Genomic DNA, 17,585 nt, shown 5'->3' with positions numbered 1-17,585 from the left:
ATGGTTTGAGGGTCTGAGGAAGAGGGCACGAGCTCGTCTGGTCAAAGAGAGATCAGGCAGGTTTTGTAGTCTGTGGGTTTTGCTACAGCTTTTGTGCCTGGGCAGTTCCTACGAGGGCAGGGTTAATCCCAATTTTTCCCATGCAAGAATCATCTTTTCAGCTGCACATCTCGAGTTTTTAGCCCCCTCATGCATTTTATGAGCCATGCAGAGCAGGGCTTATCTGTTGGATGATTTGGATCTCTTTGGTAGGGAAAGCAGGAGCGGAGTCTGAGGTTGTTTGCAATACTCCGGTTGATCAACTGTTCCCGGTTTCCCAAAATTGTTCCTTTTTCTAGCCTCTTTTCCCTTTGTTCTGTGATTAAGCCCACATGTGTCTATTTTTAACTCCTCTAGTACTCAGGCCCAAAACATGTTTCTGATTGTTGATGCTGTGCCCTTCTTTGAACTTTTGCCTCCCTGACTCGGCTGCTGAGTATCTGAGCGCCAACCTGCCCTGGTGCCACCTCGTTCCGTGAGCCAAAATCAGAGTTTTTGTGCTTTAAGCACCTCAGCACCCCACCACAGCCAGCAGGAGAGGACAGTGGACATGGCAGGGAGATGGGAGTGCAGTGATGGAGGTCCCTGTGCCCAAATGTCCTTCATTTCCATGTCATTGTGGTATCGCAGGGCTGATGTGACACGAAGTGTTCTCAGGAAAAGCAAATTCAGCTGGTTCATGTCCTCTGGCCCTTTGTGTAGTATGTAAGGGGTTTGCTCTGTGTGTGTGGCCATAAAAAGGGATTTCGAAAATAAATGGAGCAACTCAGCAAAAAATAAAAAGAAAAAGAAGCATCACGTGTCAGGAATGAGGTGAGGATAAGTGAGAAGAGGGAACAGGAAAAGTGAATGAATAAAGCAAAAAGGACCTAAAAGGAGAAAGTGGGAAGGAGTACAACAAGGGAAGAGAGGAAAATGCATGGCAGCAGCACTATAGTGAGCATGGATCAAGGAGGGGGAGACTGGGAAGGGAAAAGGCAAAAAGAGACACAGAGAGGAAAAATCAAGGGGAAATGGATTCAGAGGGAGCAAAGGAAATCACCCCGAAACATTTCTTGGGAGTACATCAAGTGCCCGAGAGATACCCAGGCTGCTCCGGAGGCTGCTCCAGCAGGTGTGGTCCCAGCCAGGTCACAGGGAAAACACCTCACCCTGCTGGGACATGGAGAGCCCTCGCAGCTCATTTCAGAACCAGCCAGCTCAGGATGGTGTGGACAGGACCTAACTGCAGGAGCAGGAAAGCTGGAAACAAAAGGGAAAGCAGGGAAGGAAAGCCCCAGCACAGGGAATTCAGCCTCGGGAGCTGCCCAGCCCCGGGGAGGAGTGAAATTGTATTTTTGACTCGGAGGTCACTGGCTGGGGCTGCTGTCACTCCTTGGAGGAGGCTGTGCCTGTGGGGAGTGTGGGCTTGGGCCAGACCATCCCGTCCCGTTCCATTCCTGCTGCTCATCCAGCTGCTGGGATCTTCCCCGTAAACAAGCTGATTGTTTGCTTTGGGTTTTTTTCCTTCCCCTCTCACTTGCTTCCAGTTCCCCGTGTCTTTCAACATAACAGGAAGGATATCAGACACCTCTCAGATTTGCATTTTTTCCCAGTTAGCAGGGTGTTTTTTCCTACTTATTTTTTCATAGAAGGAATAAGTAAGAAAATTTTCCAATTGCTTTTTCCTATTTCTTTTCATTAGCCACTATGTCATTGCCTGTCTATAGCTGTCCGTTGCAGCCTTATGACTTGTCTCCAGCAGGGTATAAATAGTCTCTGTTTACCTGGTTCCTGCTTCTGCTCCTGCTTCAAACATTCCCAGGAGCCTGAGGGATGTCACCTTTCACTGTGAGCATCACACCTGTGTTACAAAGGTTCATAATGAAAGGCCACGTGAAAAAAGTGACTTTTGGGGCGAAAAACAAGCACTCACTCGAGCTGCAAGGCTTTTTTTTTTTTTGCAGTTGTTTAAAAGGATAAAATGTTGTTTAACGTGGCATCATTTCCATCTTTTCTGATGTGAGATTAAGATCATGTTGAAGAGATGGAACAAGAGGACAATACCTTTGTGTCGTGGCTCTCCGAATCATGATGCGGCACTGTCATCTCATGAAACCTAAAACACAGCTGAGGGGGCTGATTTCAATTCGAGGTAGCAAAGAATTGTGAGGAAAGGAAAAAAAAGAGATTTTCGAAGAGATCAGTGGTGGTATAAATTCCAGTGTATTTCAGTGGTGGTTTTGTCCCTTCCAAAATCTTCCTGACTGGATTCTGGAAAGGTAGAATGCTAGTTAAAAAAAAAATACACACATTCTTTTTTTTGGCACATTTTTCTCTGAGCTGTGGACAGAAAAATTCTTATATTTACAATCATGAAGTCGCTGTGAAGTAGGAGAAATCCTGTGTAAAGGAATACCCCATTTCTGTCTGTAAATCTAAGCTAAAAATTGAGAGCAAAGATGCATCTGTGAAATTCCATGAAAGACAGAAAGATGGAGAAGGTAGTGCAGTGTTTTGCTCAGAATATACAGATATTATTCCCCCCCCCTCAAAAGAGAATGTAATTGCTTAAACATTCAAAACCTGTTTTTTGTTCTAATATTTAGGCACAGTTCTCACTTGGTATTTCCTGATAATTTGGAGAAGAAATGGGCCTATATATGAAATGCCAAATGCAACCTGCATTCCCTGATGGTGAAAGAATGGACAAATGGAGTACAAGAGTTTAACTGGAGGAAAACCAGCAGGGTACAAGTAGGATTTAAAGTTCTTCCCTTCCTGTTTAAAGGGGAGTTAGATGGACTTCTTCCTTCTGAGAGTGGCCAAGCACTGGCACAGGTGCCCAGGGAGGATGGGAAATCTCTCCATCCTCAGAGATTTTTAAAAATTCAGCTGGACAAGCCCCTGTCAGATCTGTAATTAGCCTGGAGCTTGGAATACAGAGCCTGCAGAAGCCACTTCCAACCCATTTTTTAAAAATTCTGGAATATCTCACTTAAACTCAGTTGTGGAGCATCCAAAGTAGGTACAGGTTTAATCCAACTACACCACAGCCTGCGCTTTCCTTACACTCCAACAGTGCCCTGTAATGGTGGGAGAGCAGGAAATGTGAATATTTCCCTGCCAGCAGCTGCCATTACGTAACAAAAGTGAAAGGGAATGGCTACTTTAGTTTCCCTAAACGAGCTGTGGGCATGAGCAATCGCCCACTTTTCAGAACAGACGTGTCCTGTGGGCACAGTGTAACATGTATCTCCTTCCACAGCTGTGTACGTGCTCTCACGGCCATGCTGTCCCCTGGAAAAACCCCTTGAAATGTTCTAAGTTGCAAGTGGAGCAAGTGTTTGTGCTTTTTATCGCAGGGTGATGTGGCTCCACCACAAGCAGGCGGCTGTTTCCTGAAGAGAAGTGTTTTCCCAAGCACGGCAGCTTATCACCAGTAGGCTGGTACAGGTGAAAAAGTCCATTTTAAATTCCTTTGTTTTTCCTCACGCCAAACGATCCTCCTCACCCTCCTCACGTCGTCTCGTGGGCGTCTTTTGGTCTTTTCCTCCCTTTACCCTCTGCAGTTCTCGACCTCTCTCTGTGATTATTTAATGTAAAATATCGATGACTGAAGAGAGGTTCATGATCAGCCCAAGGTCTGTGCTGTCTTCTGTCAGCATGTACCCTGGCAGAGGTCCCAGAGTCAATGGGAATTTTGTGCAGTTACATCCAAAAGCGGCCGAACCCCAGCACGAGGTGCCTCCTCAGCTTTTCTGTGGAGAGCGAGAGGCAGCGAGAGGAGTTAAATTTCAAGTCCCAAAATCAAAGGATAAGCAAAGTCCTCATCACTCTTCCATTTCTGGGGCCTTTCAGCAGCAGACAGAATTCAGTGTCCTCTGAACTCATCCGTGGAAAATGGCCTGTCCTGCCATCCACACTCCTGCTTCTGTAATTCCATTTCTTTTGAGATCACTAACCACCACCAGGACTTTGGAATAAAACTCTACCTAGCAGAAGAAGAAAGAAAAATTACCTCCCAAGTCCCGACTGCTCCTTGGAAACTTTTGCACATGTAACCAGAGAGAATACGAAATGATCGTGGGGAGTTTCACAGATTTCAAAAGTGAAGAAAGCACGTGAGTCACCACGAAGAAAAGGAAAACAACCCAAGAGGAAAAGACCACCTAGAACTGATGAGGGGCCAGACACCTGCCTTTAATTGAGTGCCTAAAGAAAACAGCGTCTGGCCACCCTTTAATGTGTAAGGAGCTCTGACTTGCTTTGACACACGCTGTGCGAAGTGCCATGTGTGCTCCTGGTTGAGGGCTGGAAGGAAATTCTTCTGCTGGAGCATGGGGTGTATCTTGCGGACCTGAAGCATGAAGATGTGAAAATTAATAAAATCCCGCCTAGCTGAACAAAAAAAAACCTGTGAAAATGTGCAGTGCAGGATGCAGTGGACAAGTACAAGAATCCCGTTGATTCAAGGGCAACAGCAAAAGTACCTTTGTCACAAAGCTGTGCATTCTGTCCTTCCTTCTCCCCCTTTCTGAGGTTACTGAGGGAGAGCATGGTGATTTTGTGATCTAATATGGACAAACAGATTCCTTGCCCATCCACTTGGAATTGAAGCAAACATGAATGGTAGAAAAGACAAACCCTGATTTTTTTTTTTTGTTTAACTGCCTCCCTTCGTGGTTTCCTATCGTTGCATTCCTGACGGTTTCTCCTGAGGGGTTTGTCCTGGATATATTGTGGCCAAGGTTCTGTCCTACCTCTTTATCACTGTTAGAAATGTTACTGCCCTTCCATCCTACTGAATTAGAAAAAACTCTGTGACTTCTTTCTCCATCGCCCTGCACATCCAACTCTGCTTTGAGACTATTTCCAAGACCTTGTTCCACTGGGTAAACAGCTTTCCTCTCTCTTCCCTCATCTCTCCCCATCGCAGCTCTCCCTGCTCTTTGAATGCGTGAGTGCACTGGCACTTTGTGCCAAAATCATCTCTCGAGCTGCTGGCTCTGCCTGGCAAACCTGGCTGCTCAGCCCTGCCCTGCCTTCCCCTTCCCTCCCTGATGTCTTTTAAGCTCTCATTGAATGCCAGGAAGCTCTCTCAGCTCTTCCTTCCTTTCCTGCTCCCACGGATTTTCCCCTTGCCAGCCGTGGGACTGCCCCTTCCTCTGCCTCTTGGCCCGGCTCTCCTGCTGCCATTAAATTCCTGTGCTCCTGCATAAGGAGTGATGGGTTTGTACTGCTGGACAAAAGCCGTGTTCTTGTCCTCCTCTGAAACAGCAGCTCCATGGTACCACCAGTATCTGGACTTTTAATCAAATAACTTGCTGCTGTTTGAAGAAAACACCAATTTTTTTAAAGTGATTGCCATCACACAGTTGAGACAGTGACCCTACTAATCCACATCAACATCATGCCTTTGCTCATGGACCTTTTCCTGTCCTCTTTTCTGCTGTTGCTGCACAGCGCAATCGACATCTCCATCTTCCAAATGTTTTCCTTTCACTCTGCTGCGTTATCGTTGTGCAGTTTCTGCTGCAGGGAGTTGAAGAAACGGAAGGGTGATTCAATACCTGAGGGAGAAAAGCATGTCACTGGAGGGAAAATTGCTCAGAAAGGAAATTTTCCATAGAATCACAGAAATGTTGGGGTTGGAAGGGCCCTTAAAGATCCATTTTGAAACCCCCCTGCCAAGGGACACCTTTCACTGGAGCAGGATGCTCCGAGCCTCGTTCAACCTGCCCTGGAACACTTCAGGAATTACTTCCTTTCCAGTTTATTTTGTAAATCCAAAATTCCTGAAAGACTGCAAGCTTTGATTCGATACAAGGATTTTAAAATCAGCAATGTTACTTTACCAAAATTTATGCTCCCAGCCTTGTGTTAAATTGCTTTGGACTTACTTCAAGGAGGAACGAATGTCAGCTGTTCCTTGTGCATTCTGCCTTGCACCAGGAGGGCCTTGGCTCAGTGCCACCATGACATTTCTGGTCTAAAAGTGCTCTTCCTTTAGATCCCAATCCAGCAGATCACAGCAGTGTGGGATCAGGATGAGAAGGAAAAGGAGCCTTAGCTGTGCGTAATTTTCGGGCTCGAGCAGTGATGATTCATGATGCTGAGGTAACAAATAAAGCCCTGAACCTCCCAATTACATCTATTTGGGAAGATCCCCGGGATTGAACAGAGTGGAGCTGGAGAAGTTATTCTTGGTGTATATTTAGGTGTAAATTAAAGCAGAGTTCGTCTAAGGCTAAGGTTTGAGTGCGTTTTCATACAAATTGAGGAATGAGGGCCCGGGTTTCTGGAGTGCTTTGTGTTTGCAAGCTGCTCTCATCAAGGTAATTAGTTTGCAAGAGATCTCCGGAGTGCTTGATATGAGAGACACAAACGGGCCTTTCATCCCGCTCATTATACAGGAGCAATCTTTATATCAAGTACCCACGGATAAATGTTAATAGCTGTGATAAAGCTCAGGATAATGAGAAGAGTCTTCCAACAAGACTACAGCGGGGCATGCAAAGCAATTCACCTAAAACCTACCCCAGATCCTTTCCTTGCATTTTTACAAAGCAACACCGCTGCAAGTTGGATTTTGTGGCAAATGTACAGTGCAGGAGGCCTTGAGGAGGAGGAAAATGGGCCTTTCAGAACTCCCCAGGCATGGGCACAGGGATCATCTTACAGGGACTCCTGTAGGAGAACAAATGCAGAGGCTCTCACACAGACCTCTGTGTAGCAGACGCTATTTTCTTCTCATCTTACAGCATTCAAAGATGATGTAAAACAAGATGTAAATGATCTGGAATTTTCTGAGCACGCTGGAAGGTAATTTGCGTTAAAAGAAAAAGCTTTACTTGAAAAAACAAAGGATATATTCTTAAGAGGTATGTGCAAGTTTGCTCTAACTAAAAGAGAGGGAAATTATTTTTGGGTTCTGTCTGGTTTGATTCTTTGTTTTACTCTTTTTTTTATAAAACATCAGTTTTTTTCTGTTGGTGCTTTAGCAGCTGGAGAAGGGTCTCCAGTAATTTCTTGTAAGAGTAAAATAGAACAGAAAAAAAGTTTGTAGGTTCTGGAGTAAGAATAGAATTATAAAGGAGAGACCTTGTAGGGAAAATCTAAAATTGCCATGTTTTCCCATTTTTGTTTCCATGAGACAGTTATGAGAAAGGAAAATACTCAAAAAAAGCGCAAAATTTTCATACTCTAAAAAAATAGCAAAAGAGGCTCGGGGCAGATGGGTCTCAATGATTTTAAGTCCAGTGAACTCATCTCAGATGCTGCTACAATATCATGTTCTCATTTGCCACGGATTAATTTAACTTTTGAGGATTTAATTTATTTTTTCAACTGTTAAGGTACATTTTGAATCGAAATAAACACGCTAAATCCTCTTGCCCCATTTCCAGCCCCCTGGAAATTTCCAGCAGGGCAGGAGCAGAGCATTCCATGGGCACCCTTGTCAGTGCCAGAGCAGGTCAGGATTCCCACCCAGATCAAATCCCACAGACCTCAAGAGGCAGGAGGATAAAGAATCACAAAGAATCAGAGTCATGAAGGTTGGAAAAGGCCTCTGACATCAAGTTCAGTCAAAAAAAAAAGTCACACAGCCAGCTCCACCACTAAGGTTATGTCCTTTAATGACTAATAAAATGTGCTTCCCTCAAACGCGCCTGCCAGAAAGTCACCAAACGTTTTTAAAAGAGACAAACACCAAACCCATGTATTCTCATAATGAACAGTAATCGCTTGCAGGTGCTCAGGGATGAATTACACAGTCCCACGGGGTTTTCCTTCCTCAGGAGATGCCAGCTCCGTTCCTGACCAGGCAGCTGGGTGTTGTGCCATGAGCAGCTGGGAAGGAAGCAGGAGCTTTCCCAGGAAAAGTGATGCACTCACCCTGGATGATGTTCTCCTGCACAGGAGGGAGCTGGGCTGGGTGGCCTGAGCTGCCTCACTGGTCACCATGGGCTCTGCTGGGCACCTGAGCCTGAATTTGGGATGAAATCAGCTGTAGAAAAAAAAACCAAAGATACTTGCAGGAGAAAGAAGGAAATTGAGACAATTAAATCCCACTTCCAGGCTTTTCCAGGTTGTTCCCTTTGGCCAAGCCGCCATCCCCCCAGATTTCTGCTTTGAACACGTGCCTGAATCAGAACTGGAGACAGGTTTTGTTACCTGTGGAAAGCCTAAAGCTTCAGCTTTTGAGAGATAGATGAATTTGGTACCTGATTGAAACAGAATATCTCTGCTGAGCACAGCCGAAGGAAAACCGGGGGAAAACCGTACATCAGTGCTGAGGCTGCTCCCAGCCAAGAGAAAATCCCTGTTTTCACCATTATGTGGTGACTGAGTTGAGCTTGACTGCTCGAGCCAATTGGTGTAATATTTTTCTTCTCTTTATAACTGTTTGACATCAAGTGTGTGTCAAATAACTGAGGGAGGCAGTAGCAAGGTGGCAAAAATATGAGTAAGAGAGCTTTAAAATAACTTGCTTTAATATTTTTTTTTTAGATGTTAGAGCCATACTCCTAGGGCTCTGCCTATGCTGAGGGCAAGTGAAAAATATATGAAGAATGAGGCCTTGCAGATATGATTTATCTATTTTTTTCAGAAACGTGATTGAGTGGTTGCAAGAGCTGCTCCTTTCCCAGCCCACCACGTTCCCCAGTAATTCATGGAAAGCAGCACAATCCAAATTTAAAGTAATTTCTGTAATAGAGAAGCTGACAATGCTTCACTCAAAAGCAAGGCAACCTTGATAACTTTATTTCTCCTTGGAGTTAGGCAGGCTGGCAAATTGAGAAATTCCTTTTAATGGAAGTTATTTTATTAAACAGTAAGCACTGTTTCCAGTGCGGCTTCACACAGCATTTAATGCTCATTATTTAGTTTGGTTTAAGATTAATTTTAAATAGATTTTTTTTTGGCCTCTGTTTAATTTTCTCGCTGAAAGGTTTCGTCATTTTGGGGTTTTTTTTAGTAATTCTCATCTTCTCTGCAACTGAAAACACTCTCAGAGATTAGGTTACCATCAAATGCCCCTTCTTTGTCTGGGCCACCTGTCTGATAAAAAGATTTCTAGATACAAGTCCTGGCAGCAAGGCAGGAGTTATAAAGTGAGGGGGTTTTCTGGGCCTCCTTGGCAGTTTCCATACAGCCTGGTTTTAATTTTGATTCATTGAAAAGAAAAATATTCTTTCAGCTTTTTTAAAATGCTCTTAAAAGTTTATGTTGATCTGACTTTCCAGTTTCATAAGTATCCTCCATACTTCTGCTGCAGAGGCAGCAAGTACGAATCAAAAGTGGATGCCACCAAGCCAAGACTGATGGAAATTGTTCTGCTCCTTCTTGAAATAATCGGAATTAGAAGTGACTATTCGCTAGACCCACTTCCACTCCAACAGTCATTTATTTGCATTTCACTTCTAGGTAATAAAACCTGGAATAAAGTTTTAACAAAACCTCCATAACAAATGCAAGCTTCCCTGAAAATCATGTCCTGACACATCCAGTTCTTCTCAGTCTTGAGCTGTACAAAGTCAGGTTTAATCAGCACAGCTCCAGGGTGTCAAAGATTTTTGACAGGTTTTAAATGTTTCGCATTGGAAATTTTGCAAATTTTTTTTTTTAAGCTTATATCTCCTAAAACCATGTCCTGAAACACCAACAGTAAGCAAAGAAGAGCTTTCAAGCATTTAGAACTGTAGAAAAGCTGGAAAATGCAGCAAAAGTGTCTTATCACATTAAAAACAAACCCAAGAAATTAGAACAATATTGGGAGTCGATTTTTATGAAGGAGAATGATTTCAAAGAAGAAGTGAGGTTGCTTTATATATTTTGAAATACAGTGAGATTTTTCCCCCCCCCCCCCCACTTTTCAGAGTAGTTCTTTACAGCGTGAAGTTGAAAAACTGGTCCTTATCTCGTGAGCTCTATCAGGAGTGGCATCAGTGTCAGTTCAATCAGGAACATGCCTCTGGAATGGGAGCGCTGCCCTTCAGGTGCCAAAACACAGGTGTTTGGGGACATCTGAGATGCCCTGGGGATCCCACCTGGCCTCTCTCTGCTGATCCAAAAGGACACAAATTTCCCAAAGGGCCTCTGCCAAGCCTGCAGATGTATCCCAGCTACCCCAAAGCATTTCCAGTGGCACAGAGGTGCAGTTTCTCCTAAAGGTTTGGGTTTTTTGGTTTTGTTTTGTTTTATTTTTCCATTTTGAATGCCATTAATTGGTGTTTGAACTAAACCAGTGATGTGCATGGAGCTCTAAGTGTTTTACTGTCCAGGTTTATGTGGTTTTTTGGGGATCCAATACTCTGGAAGAAGGAGCACGACCTTGTTTCCCGGGGGCAGTGGTTGATGCTGGCCACTCTCTATCACAGGGAGGTCTGTGGTGACGTTGTATTTTTAATTCATTGGCAACTGCAAAGAAATCCAGAGGAGAAACAGCAGGGATAACAAGACAAGAACATTTGGAGCTGGAAGGGAGGGTGAGAGGAGAGACTTCCAAAAGCAGAGAGGTAAAGGAAGAGAAATGATTCAAGCCTCAGGCTCCTGTGCAAGGCACAGAGCAGAGCAAGGCTCCCTCTCAGCCATGGGATGCAACGTGGGTGCAACACAAGTGCCTGGAGAAAATGTGGAGGTGAAAGGAAGGCAGGGGAAGGGAGCAGGTAATACACAGGGAAATGTACCCCTGGACAAGGATTTTGGTTATGGAAGTGCTTCATAGGGTAATAAGTGCTCAGTAGCAAGCTTAACATAAAAACAACAGGGCTTTAATAACAGTGATCATGACATTGTTGTCAAAGGGTTTAAATGGAAAGCTTAAACTCCCCAGCAAGGGAGAAATTCTTTGGCCCATTCTGCTAATAACGTTTTCATGCTTTTTAAAAGATATTTTTAATGCTTTCTGGCCACCTTACATTAGTTTGGCTCTGTAAGGGAAGGGTTTCTCAGTCCCTGCATGAACATTGGGGGTGATAGAGGGGTTTTATTGGAACTCGAACTAGGCTGGGTTTCTGGGCCAAAGTGAAAAAAAAAAAAAAGGAAATATAAGGGAGATGCTGGCAGCCATAAAGAAAACGTAGACAGTTTAAATCTGTGGAAACCGTGCAAAAATGAGTTCTCAGCTGAAAGCATTTGGGGTTTTTAAGAACTTTTTTGTTGTTGTTATTTTTTTAGAAGGCAAGCACATATTCACAGGCTTTGGGTGTTTTCTGTGAAAACTCACAACTTTCTGAAGGGATGGAGGTGTGGGAAACCAAAAACAAAGAGATGCACTGGTAAATCTTGAGACATTTCTCAGTGACCTATGTAAATGTTATCTTATGCAGCGTGGCGTCTACATTAGATGATTTTGTGACATTTTTTTTCTCCCAAAAAAAGCTTAGGGAGGTAATTTCCAAGTCAGATTAAATATCAGGACTTCTTCTTTGGTCTTGAACAACCTCTTGCAAGGGCAACACATTCATTTGCAAGCCACTGCAGTGACTGGAAATTTGGAGGGTAAGGCTGAGCAAGATAAACACCATGTCTGCTTCCATTTCAATGGAAAGATTTATTACTTTTGTGCTTGTGTGATCTCTATTTAGTATTTCTGTGCTCGTTCCTGCCCAGTGCTGCAACTCTGAGAGCTTCTCCTGTCTGCAGATGTGAGGAGTGCCTTGAAATATTGGGATATTTGTGATGTTCATCTGCAAAGGGCTGGATTCCAGCACTCTGCCAGTACCTCAAGCGGTGTCATGGCTTTGCAGGTAGTGCTGCTTCAGCAGATGGCAGGAAGTCACGTGCTGGCAGGGCCCACGTGGAGAATCCCAAAGGGGCCTGAGCACTCCAGGTCATTGCCTTCCAGGAGTTTCGAGGACCAGGCAAGACTGAACCCTTCAGCAGATTTAATCATGACTTTTTTTTTTTTTCTTCTCCTTCTTCTTCTTCTTTTTAAATTATTGAGTCAAAAGAAGTAGCAACACATGTGCTGGCTCCAGCGTTTCCATTTCAATCCAGCTGAGCTTCTGAGGGTGTTGAGAGCGTGGCCTCTTTTGGACCTTGGAATTAAAGAGAGTATCCGAATAAAGCTTCCTTTTATTAGAGAAGAGAAGCATTCTTTTGAAAGGGTCTCAAATATCACCCCTGGCTGCCAGCACATTTTGGGAAAGACAGGTGAGAAGTGAAACACATTCCTTCCGTTATGCCTTTTTCCACAGCGTCCAGCTTTATCATCTGGGCAATTACAAGTCTTTGAAAAAAGAACTCAAATGCCATTACACTTCTGACTTCAACCAAGAGAGGGGAGAAAAAAAAAAAAAAAGGTATTTTAAGCTGCACTTTGGTAGGACCAGAATAGAATTAAAGGAAAAGCAGCAGATCTTTTATCACTATTTGTGGCCTGAGTTTTTCTTAGATGATTCTTAACACGCCCAATTTCAGTACCAGAGGGTGAGAGAGGGGAGGAATTCCTGGGGTCTCTTTCAAGTGGAAGTAGTTCCTTTCAGCTGGGTTTTGCACATCCAAGATGTGCAATTGTTTCCTCTAATTGTTCAAAGCATGAGATGGGTACACATGAACAAACATGGCATTGGAACCTCCCTTGGGAGGAGTCTTAGGGACACAGGAAATTCCATTGAAGTGCTGAAGACAGAGGGAACCTTTAAGAGCATTAGGATCGCTCCTACTATTCTAATCCACATTTTTGAGGGGATTTTTTTTACTGCGTGCAAGGTTTCGCTGTCCCACATGGGTATTTTCACAGCCCAGTGCATGTTTCAGTGATGTTTTTTACGGCTCTCGTGCCGTTCCTGGTGCTCAGTGCCCCAGCAGGGATTAACAGGCTCTTCAGGAGGGAGTTCCTGTAAGGGGAGAAGACCTAGGACTGTTCCATGCTGGATGAACAATGCTCACATTGCGTGCCAGCTGTTCCTCAGGCTTTGCAAGGAGCTTAGACCCATCTTAACCCCCCACGTAAGCCCTACTTTGATTTTTTTTTTTTCTTGCCTGCATCTCCAGCTACTGCAAACTGTCAGTGACATCTCTATGCAAGAGCTGTGAGGAGCTGGTCACTTGATCTGAGAAATTCTAATACCTGTGCAGGGAACTGCTTTGTTTAAAAGGTTTGTGGTAGAAACGTAATAACCTCAGGACACTGGAAATGCTCCCCTTCACTGTTACTTTTACTAGTCCTCCCTCCACTTATTTTTGCTGTTCTCCTGCTTATGTTACGTAGATAATAATTTCCTGTCTGCATTCTTCTTAATGACCACCTCACAGCACCACAAAGCCTTGCCTCTTGTGGGGAAAGTTTCTTCTTGGATGAAAAATGAGTCTGTGGCATGGAATATCTGCGACTTTTATAGCCCTGCCCTGGAGAGTTGTCCCTGCGTTGCTTGCAAAGCCAGAGCCTTGAACTGGAGAACCTCCTGACAGTGAAGCCAACAGAAGAAAAGTAGGATGGGCGGTTAGAGTTTTCCTAGCAAAATCCAGCTACTGAGTGGCAGTAGCCTCTACTTTTCAAGACAAATACCAGGAGTTTTTAAAGCTGCGGCTGTGCCAAGCCCATGCTGTCTTTTCACAACCTCTCCTCTCTCATCCCCAAGAGCTGTAGATGAAACCAAAGGTGATGAGAGGCTTAGGACAGGTTGGGGCTATTGGATTGTTTTCATTTTACTAGACTGGAGCTTTATGTACATTGACACTCATTCAGAAAAGCAATTGCATTTAGGTCTCAAAGCAGGACTTAAAAATATAAATCGCTGTGCCTTCTTTAACCAAACTTAACCAAGGTTTCTGTGAAGTTCCGGTGGATCATTTTCGAGGAGCAGCCCCTTGGGTCTGTAGGATTTCTCCTGATTGTTGACAGACATTCCTGGTACGGTGTAACAATATCTGCAAGAATTTTCAAACCTCCACCTCCTCGTGTCTGTCAACAAGCATCTCGTGGGCCAAAGCCCCTTGGCACGTGCGGGCTCGTGACGAGGCAGGGAGCTCGGATGCCTGGCTTGCAGTCATGCCTGCAGATGCAGCTGTGTTCATTTTGTCCATAAACAACGCGGGGAAAACCTGGGGGAAAATTGCTATAAAAGGGGAAAAAAGTTTCCCTGCCAGATTCAATTTAGGTTGAGAAGGAATAAGAAGAGATAGTAAGACCCACTTTAGTTGTCCGGGAGTTACTGTTGCCATTGGAATAAAGAGTGACAAAAAGATAGGGGAGAGATAAGAGTGACTGCTTGATGTTGACATTTCTCATTAATTCATTGTTGGAATTGCTGTCACGGGATCCCAGAATGGTTTGGGTTGGAAGGGACCTTAAAAATCCTCCAGTTGTAACCCCATGCCATGGGCAGGGAGAACTTCCAGTATCCCAGGTTGCACAGTGCTCTATCCAGGGACAGGGAATCCAAGAACTCTGGGCACCCTGTACCAGGGCCTCCCCACCCTCCCAGGGAAGAATTTCTTCCCAACATCCCATCTAAACCCACTCTCTTTTAGTTTGAAGCCATTCCCCCTGATCCTGACACTCCTTTCCTTGTAAATTGTCTCTCTCCATCCTTCTCGTAGCTCCTTCAGGCGCTGGAAGGACACAATCAAGTCACTCCAAAGCTTCTCTTCTCCAGGCTGAGCAGGCCCAAAGTGAAGCACACAGGTGTGTATACCTTGGATATATAATACCTCGTGAGATGTGGCTATAAAAAGAAAACCAGTGTGACATTTTCTGAAGGACATTCCCAGTTAACATTCCTTTAATTCTGTATTCTTTTCTTTTTTCTTTCTTTTTGGTAGTCATATGGTTTAGTTTTAGGCAGTCCTCTGAGGAGCAGGGAGTTGGACTCTGTGATGGGTCCCTTCCAACTTGAGATATTCTATGAATTTCTGGTTCCATGCCAGGCTGGATACAAAGAGAGAGGTTTGGGGGTTTTTTTCACCAAAGCACGGCACAGCCACGGAGCTGGCTGGACAGAGCAAGAGGGGAAGTGCAGGTTCCACTGACTTCCCAACTACTTCTTGTACAATTAATGGAAGGAGAAAATTCTCCTGTGCATAACTAAAGTGTCAGCTCGATTCCCAAAAGAGAAGGCTCTTGAAGAGGCTTTGCTGAGGGGAGTTTGTGTGAGCTCCCAGTTGAGCTGAAAGCTGTTCCACCTGCTCCCTGGCAGAAAGGCAATGTGCATAATTAAAAGCAGACATTTCAAAGGCTGTGAATACCCAGCAGGGTTTTTGAATGCCGAGAGCAGCGAGGGGTTCTACCTCATCTACCCGCTGTTTCCACCCTTTAAGGACTCTGGAGAAATTAACTGGCGATGTTTGGTTATTATTAATCCTTTGTACAATGGAAAGACCATCTCAAGGAGTGTCGGGTGCCAAGAATCCGTTATTTCAAGCAGCCTCAGACACTGCGAGCCCTCCCCAGTTAAAATTTCGAGGGTTTAATTTATTCCAGAGTGTGGATCAGCCCTGGTGGGAAGGTGAAAATCCCGTGTTTCAGCATTCACTTCAGTGGAAGTGAGAGTCTGTTTTTCTTTCCTGGCTCAGAAGAGAAGCTGATTGCCACAGAATTAGCTCTTCCTAGGGACGAGGGTTTTATTGGTATCAGAGACAAATTTGTGCTTAGGGTTATTAATTCCAAATTACTTTTTCTTCAACAAAGCCATGTTATTAGATACTACAGATTTATGGTTATTTCATCCCAAATGTAATCTGTGCTGGCTCATAAATTATCTGCTTAGAAGACCTGATAGCATTGCTTTGTGAGGGAGTCTAACTTTTTTAGTAAAATAAGGGGAAGCAATCAAACATAAATGAAAATACAAATGCCCACCCACTGTAAGTTTTCTGTACTGGGATAACCAGTCAACAGGAATTATCCTTGGTTCAGAAATGGGAAGTTTTTTTTTTAAAAAAAAGATATTTAAAGAATTCAGAGGCTGATGTCATCCTTTATCAAACATCTAGTGATAGAGCTGTCCTTTTCTCCTAAAAACAGGAGATCTAATCTCACCAATCACCAACTAGTAAAAGTGTATTTTAGGTTAATGTAATTAATTAACACCAGACAAAGTTTTTCTCTCGTTGTTTCTCCTTACAAGCCAGTCCTCAACAGAGACGTGGACCAGGTGATGACTTCACACCTCTCCAAGGCTCTGTTTTATGCCTCTAAATTAAAGTGAACATCTTTTTGAGGTTTCTCCTCCCAGTTTAGAAAAATTATATAAAATACACTTTCCCCATGTGAGAGAAATTAATATTGAATCTCCCATTAGGTCATTTGAGCACAAGGAACACTTTGCTCTTTTGTCTGCAGACAATCCCATCTTTTCCTCAGAAGGCCTCATTCTGCAACGTGCATACCATGTAGTAAAAAACATCGATTTGAAACAGTTATTAATGTGAAGATCTGCATTTCCATGTGAATAGGGTTGTAGGATCAGGCCAGAACCATGCAAGGAAGGATGGATTATAGGATTGGAGAGGGATGGCTGCAGGAACTTGCGAACCCCATTGTATTCTTGATTGCATTTTGAATCTCCTTTTGTATTCAAGGTTTACAAGTTATAGACACCCTATGAGAATTGCCAGACAGTGCTTTAATAAACAGATATCCTGTTTGAGCAACCCTTCTACACAGGCATAAACCCAACTCATTTCCTCCTGGGTCTGATTTCAGCTGAAGTTGGAATCTGTCAGGACAAGGAACAAGGCAACCAGGACACGAGCAGTGAAACAGCTGAGCTGCTCATGAATAAATAGAAGTATACAGGCAGTAATAACGGATTAAGTGGGTGGCATTCCAGAATGGAGCTTCCCTACTTGCTCCTTTTTCTCTCCACCACCCTGTGTCACTCCCTACTAAAGCCACGTTTGTCTCCGTGGGGCCAGTTTGAAAATCCCACGTGTGTGAACACTGCCCAGAGAGCAGCGCAGCTTTAAACCTCGCAGTGATTCAGAGACTCACAGAATGCTGCAGGTCATCCAGCCCAGCTCTCCTGCTAAAGCAGGTTCACCCAGAGCAGGTTACACAGGATCCAGGCAGCTTTGGAACACCTCCAGAGGAGCAGGCTCCAATCTCTCTGGGCAGCCTGTTCCAAGTGCGCAGTCACCCTCCCTTCCTCACAGTGAGGAAGATCTTCCTCATATTCAGATGAAACTTTCTGTCTTTCAGTTTGTGCCTCCTGCCCCTTGTCCTGTCTCAGGGCACTAATGGGAAGACTCTGATCTCGTGATTGTCCCCCCTGGAGGCTGACCAGTCCCAGCTCCCTCAGCCTTTCCTCATAAAGGAGGTGCTCCAGGCCCTTCAGCATCTCCACAGACCTCAGCTGGACTGGCTCCAGTAATCCCTTCTCTTTCTTGAACTGGGGAGGCAGAACTGGACACAGCACGGCCCAGAGGAGAGGGGAGCATCCTCTCCCTCAGCCTGCTGGCCACACTCTTCCTCCTGCAGCTCAGACACATGGTTCCACCGCTCATTTCCCACTCAGATATTGGAGAGCTAATATCGGTCACAGAGCTCCCTGCATCATCAGGATAAATTAATTCTCCTCTCCCCATCCCCATGGGTCACTCTTACATAGCTCCAA

The 17,585-nt window shown here is 44.4% G+C and overlaps 1 protein-coding gene across 12 annotated transcripts in view; it reads left to right on the top strand.

The window, feature by feature from the left end:
- Positions 1–17,585, top strand: part of LOC136303963 (chromatin assembly factor 1 subunit A-like) — a 220,802-nt gene that overhangs the window by 192,002 nt on the left and 11,215 nt on the right. For 9 of the 12 annotated variants that reach the window (XR_010724331.1, XR_010724333.1, XR_010724340.1 and 6 more), the window contains one exon: positions 14,572–14,656. Coding sequence is in view for 1 of the 12 variants with exons in the window: in XM_066207638.1 (XP_066063735.1) it covers positions 3,384–3,423 (40 nt within the window). In the remaining 11 variants the exon portion in view is untranslated. Of the gene's footprint in view, positions 1–2,627; positions 2,776–3,383; positions 3,475–14,571; positions 14,657–17,585 lie in introns of those variants that run through there. The other 3 variants (XR_010724332.1, XR_010724334.1, XM_066207638.1) reach the window with 3 other exon arrangements.

Source organism: Chamaea fasciata, unplaced genomic scaffold, assembly GCF_029207755.1.
Source record: "Chamaea fasciata isolate MVZ Bird 193981 ecotype frontalis unplaced genomic scaffold, bChaFas1.0.hap1 SCAF_2, whole genome shotgun sequence".
In the NCBI taxonomy this organism is placed as follows: Eukaryota; Metazoa; Chordata; class Aves; order Passeriformes; family Sylviidae; genus Chamaea; species Chamaea fasciata.
Note: the sequence above shows the minus strand (reverse complement) of the source record. Positions and strands in the feature narration are given on the sequence as shown.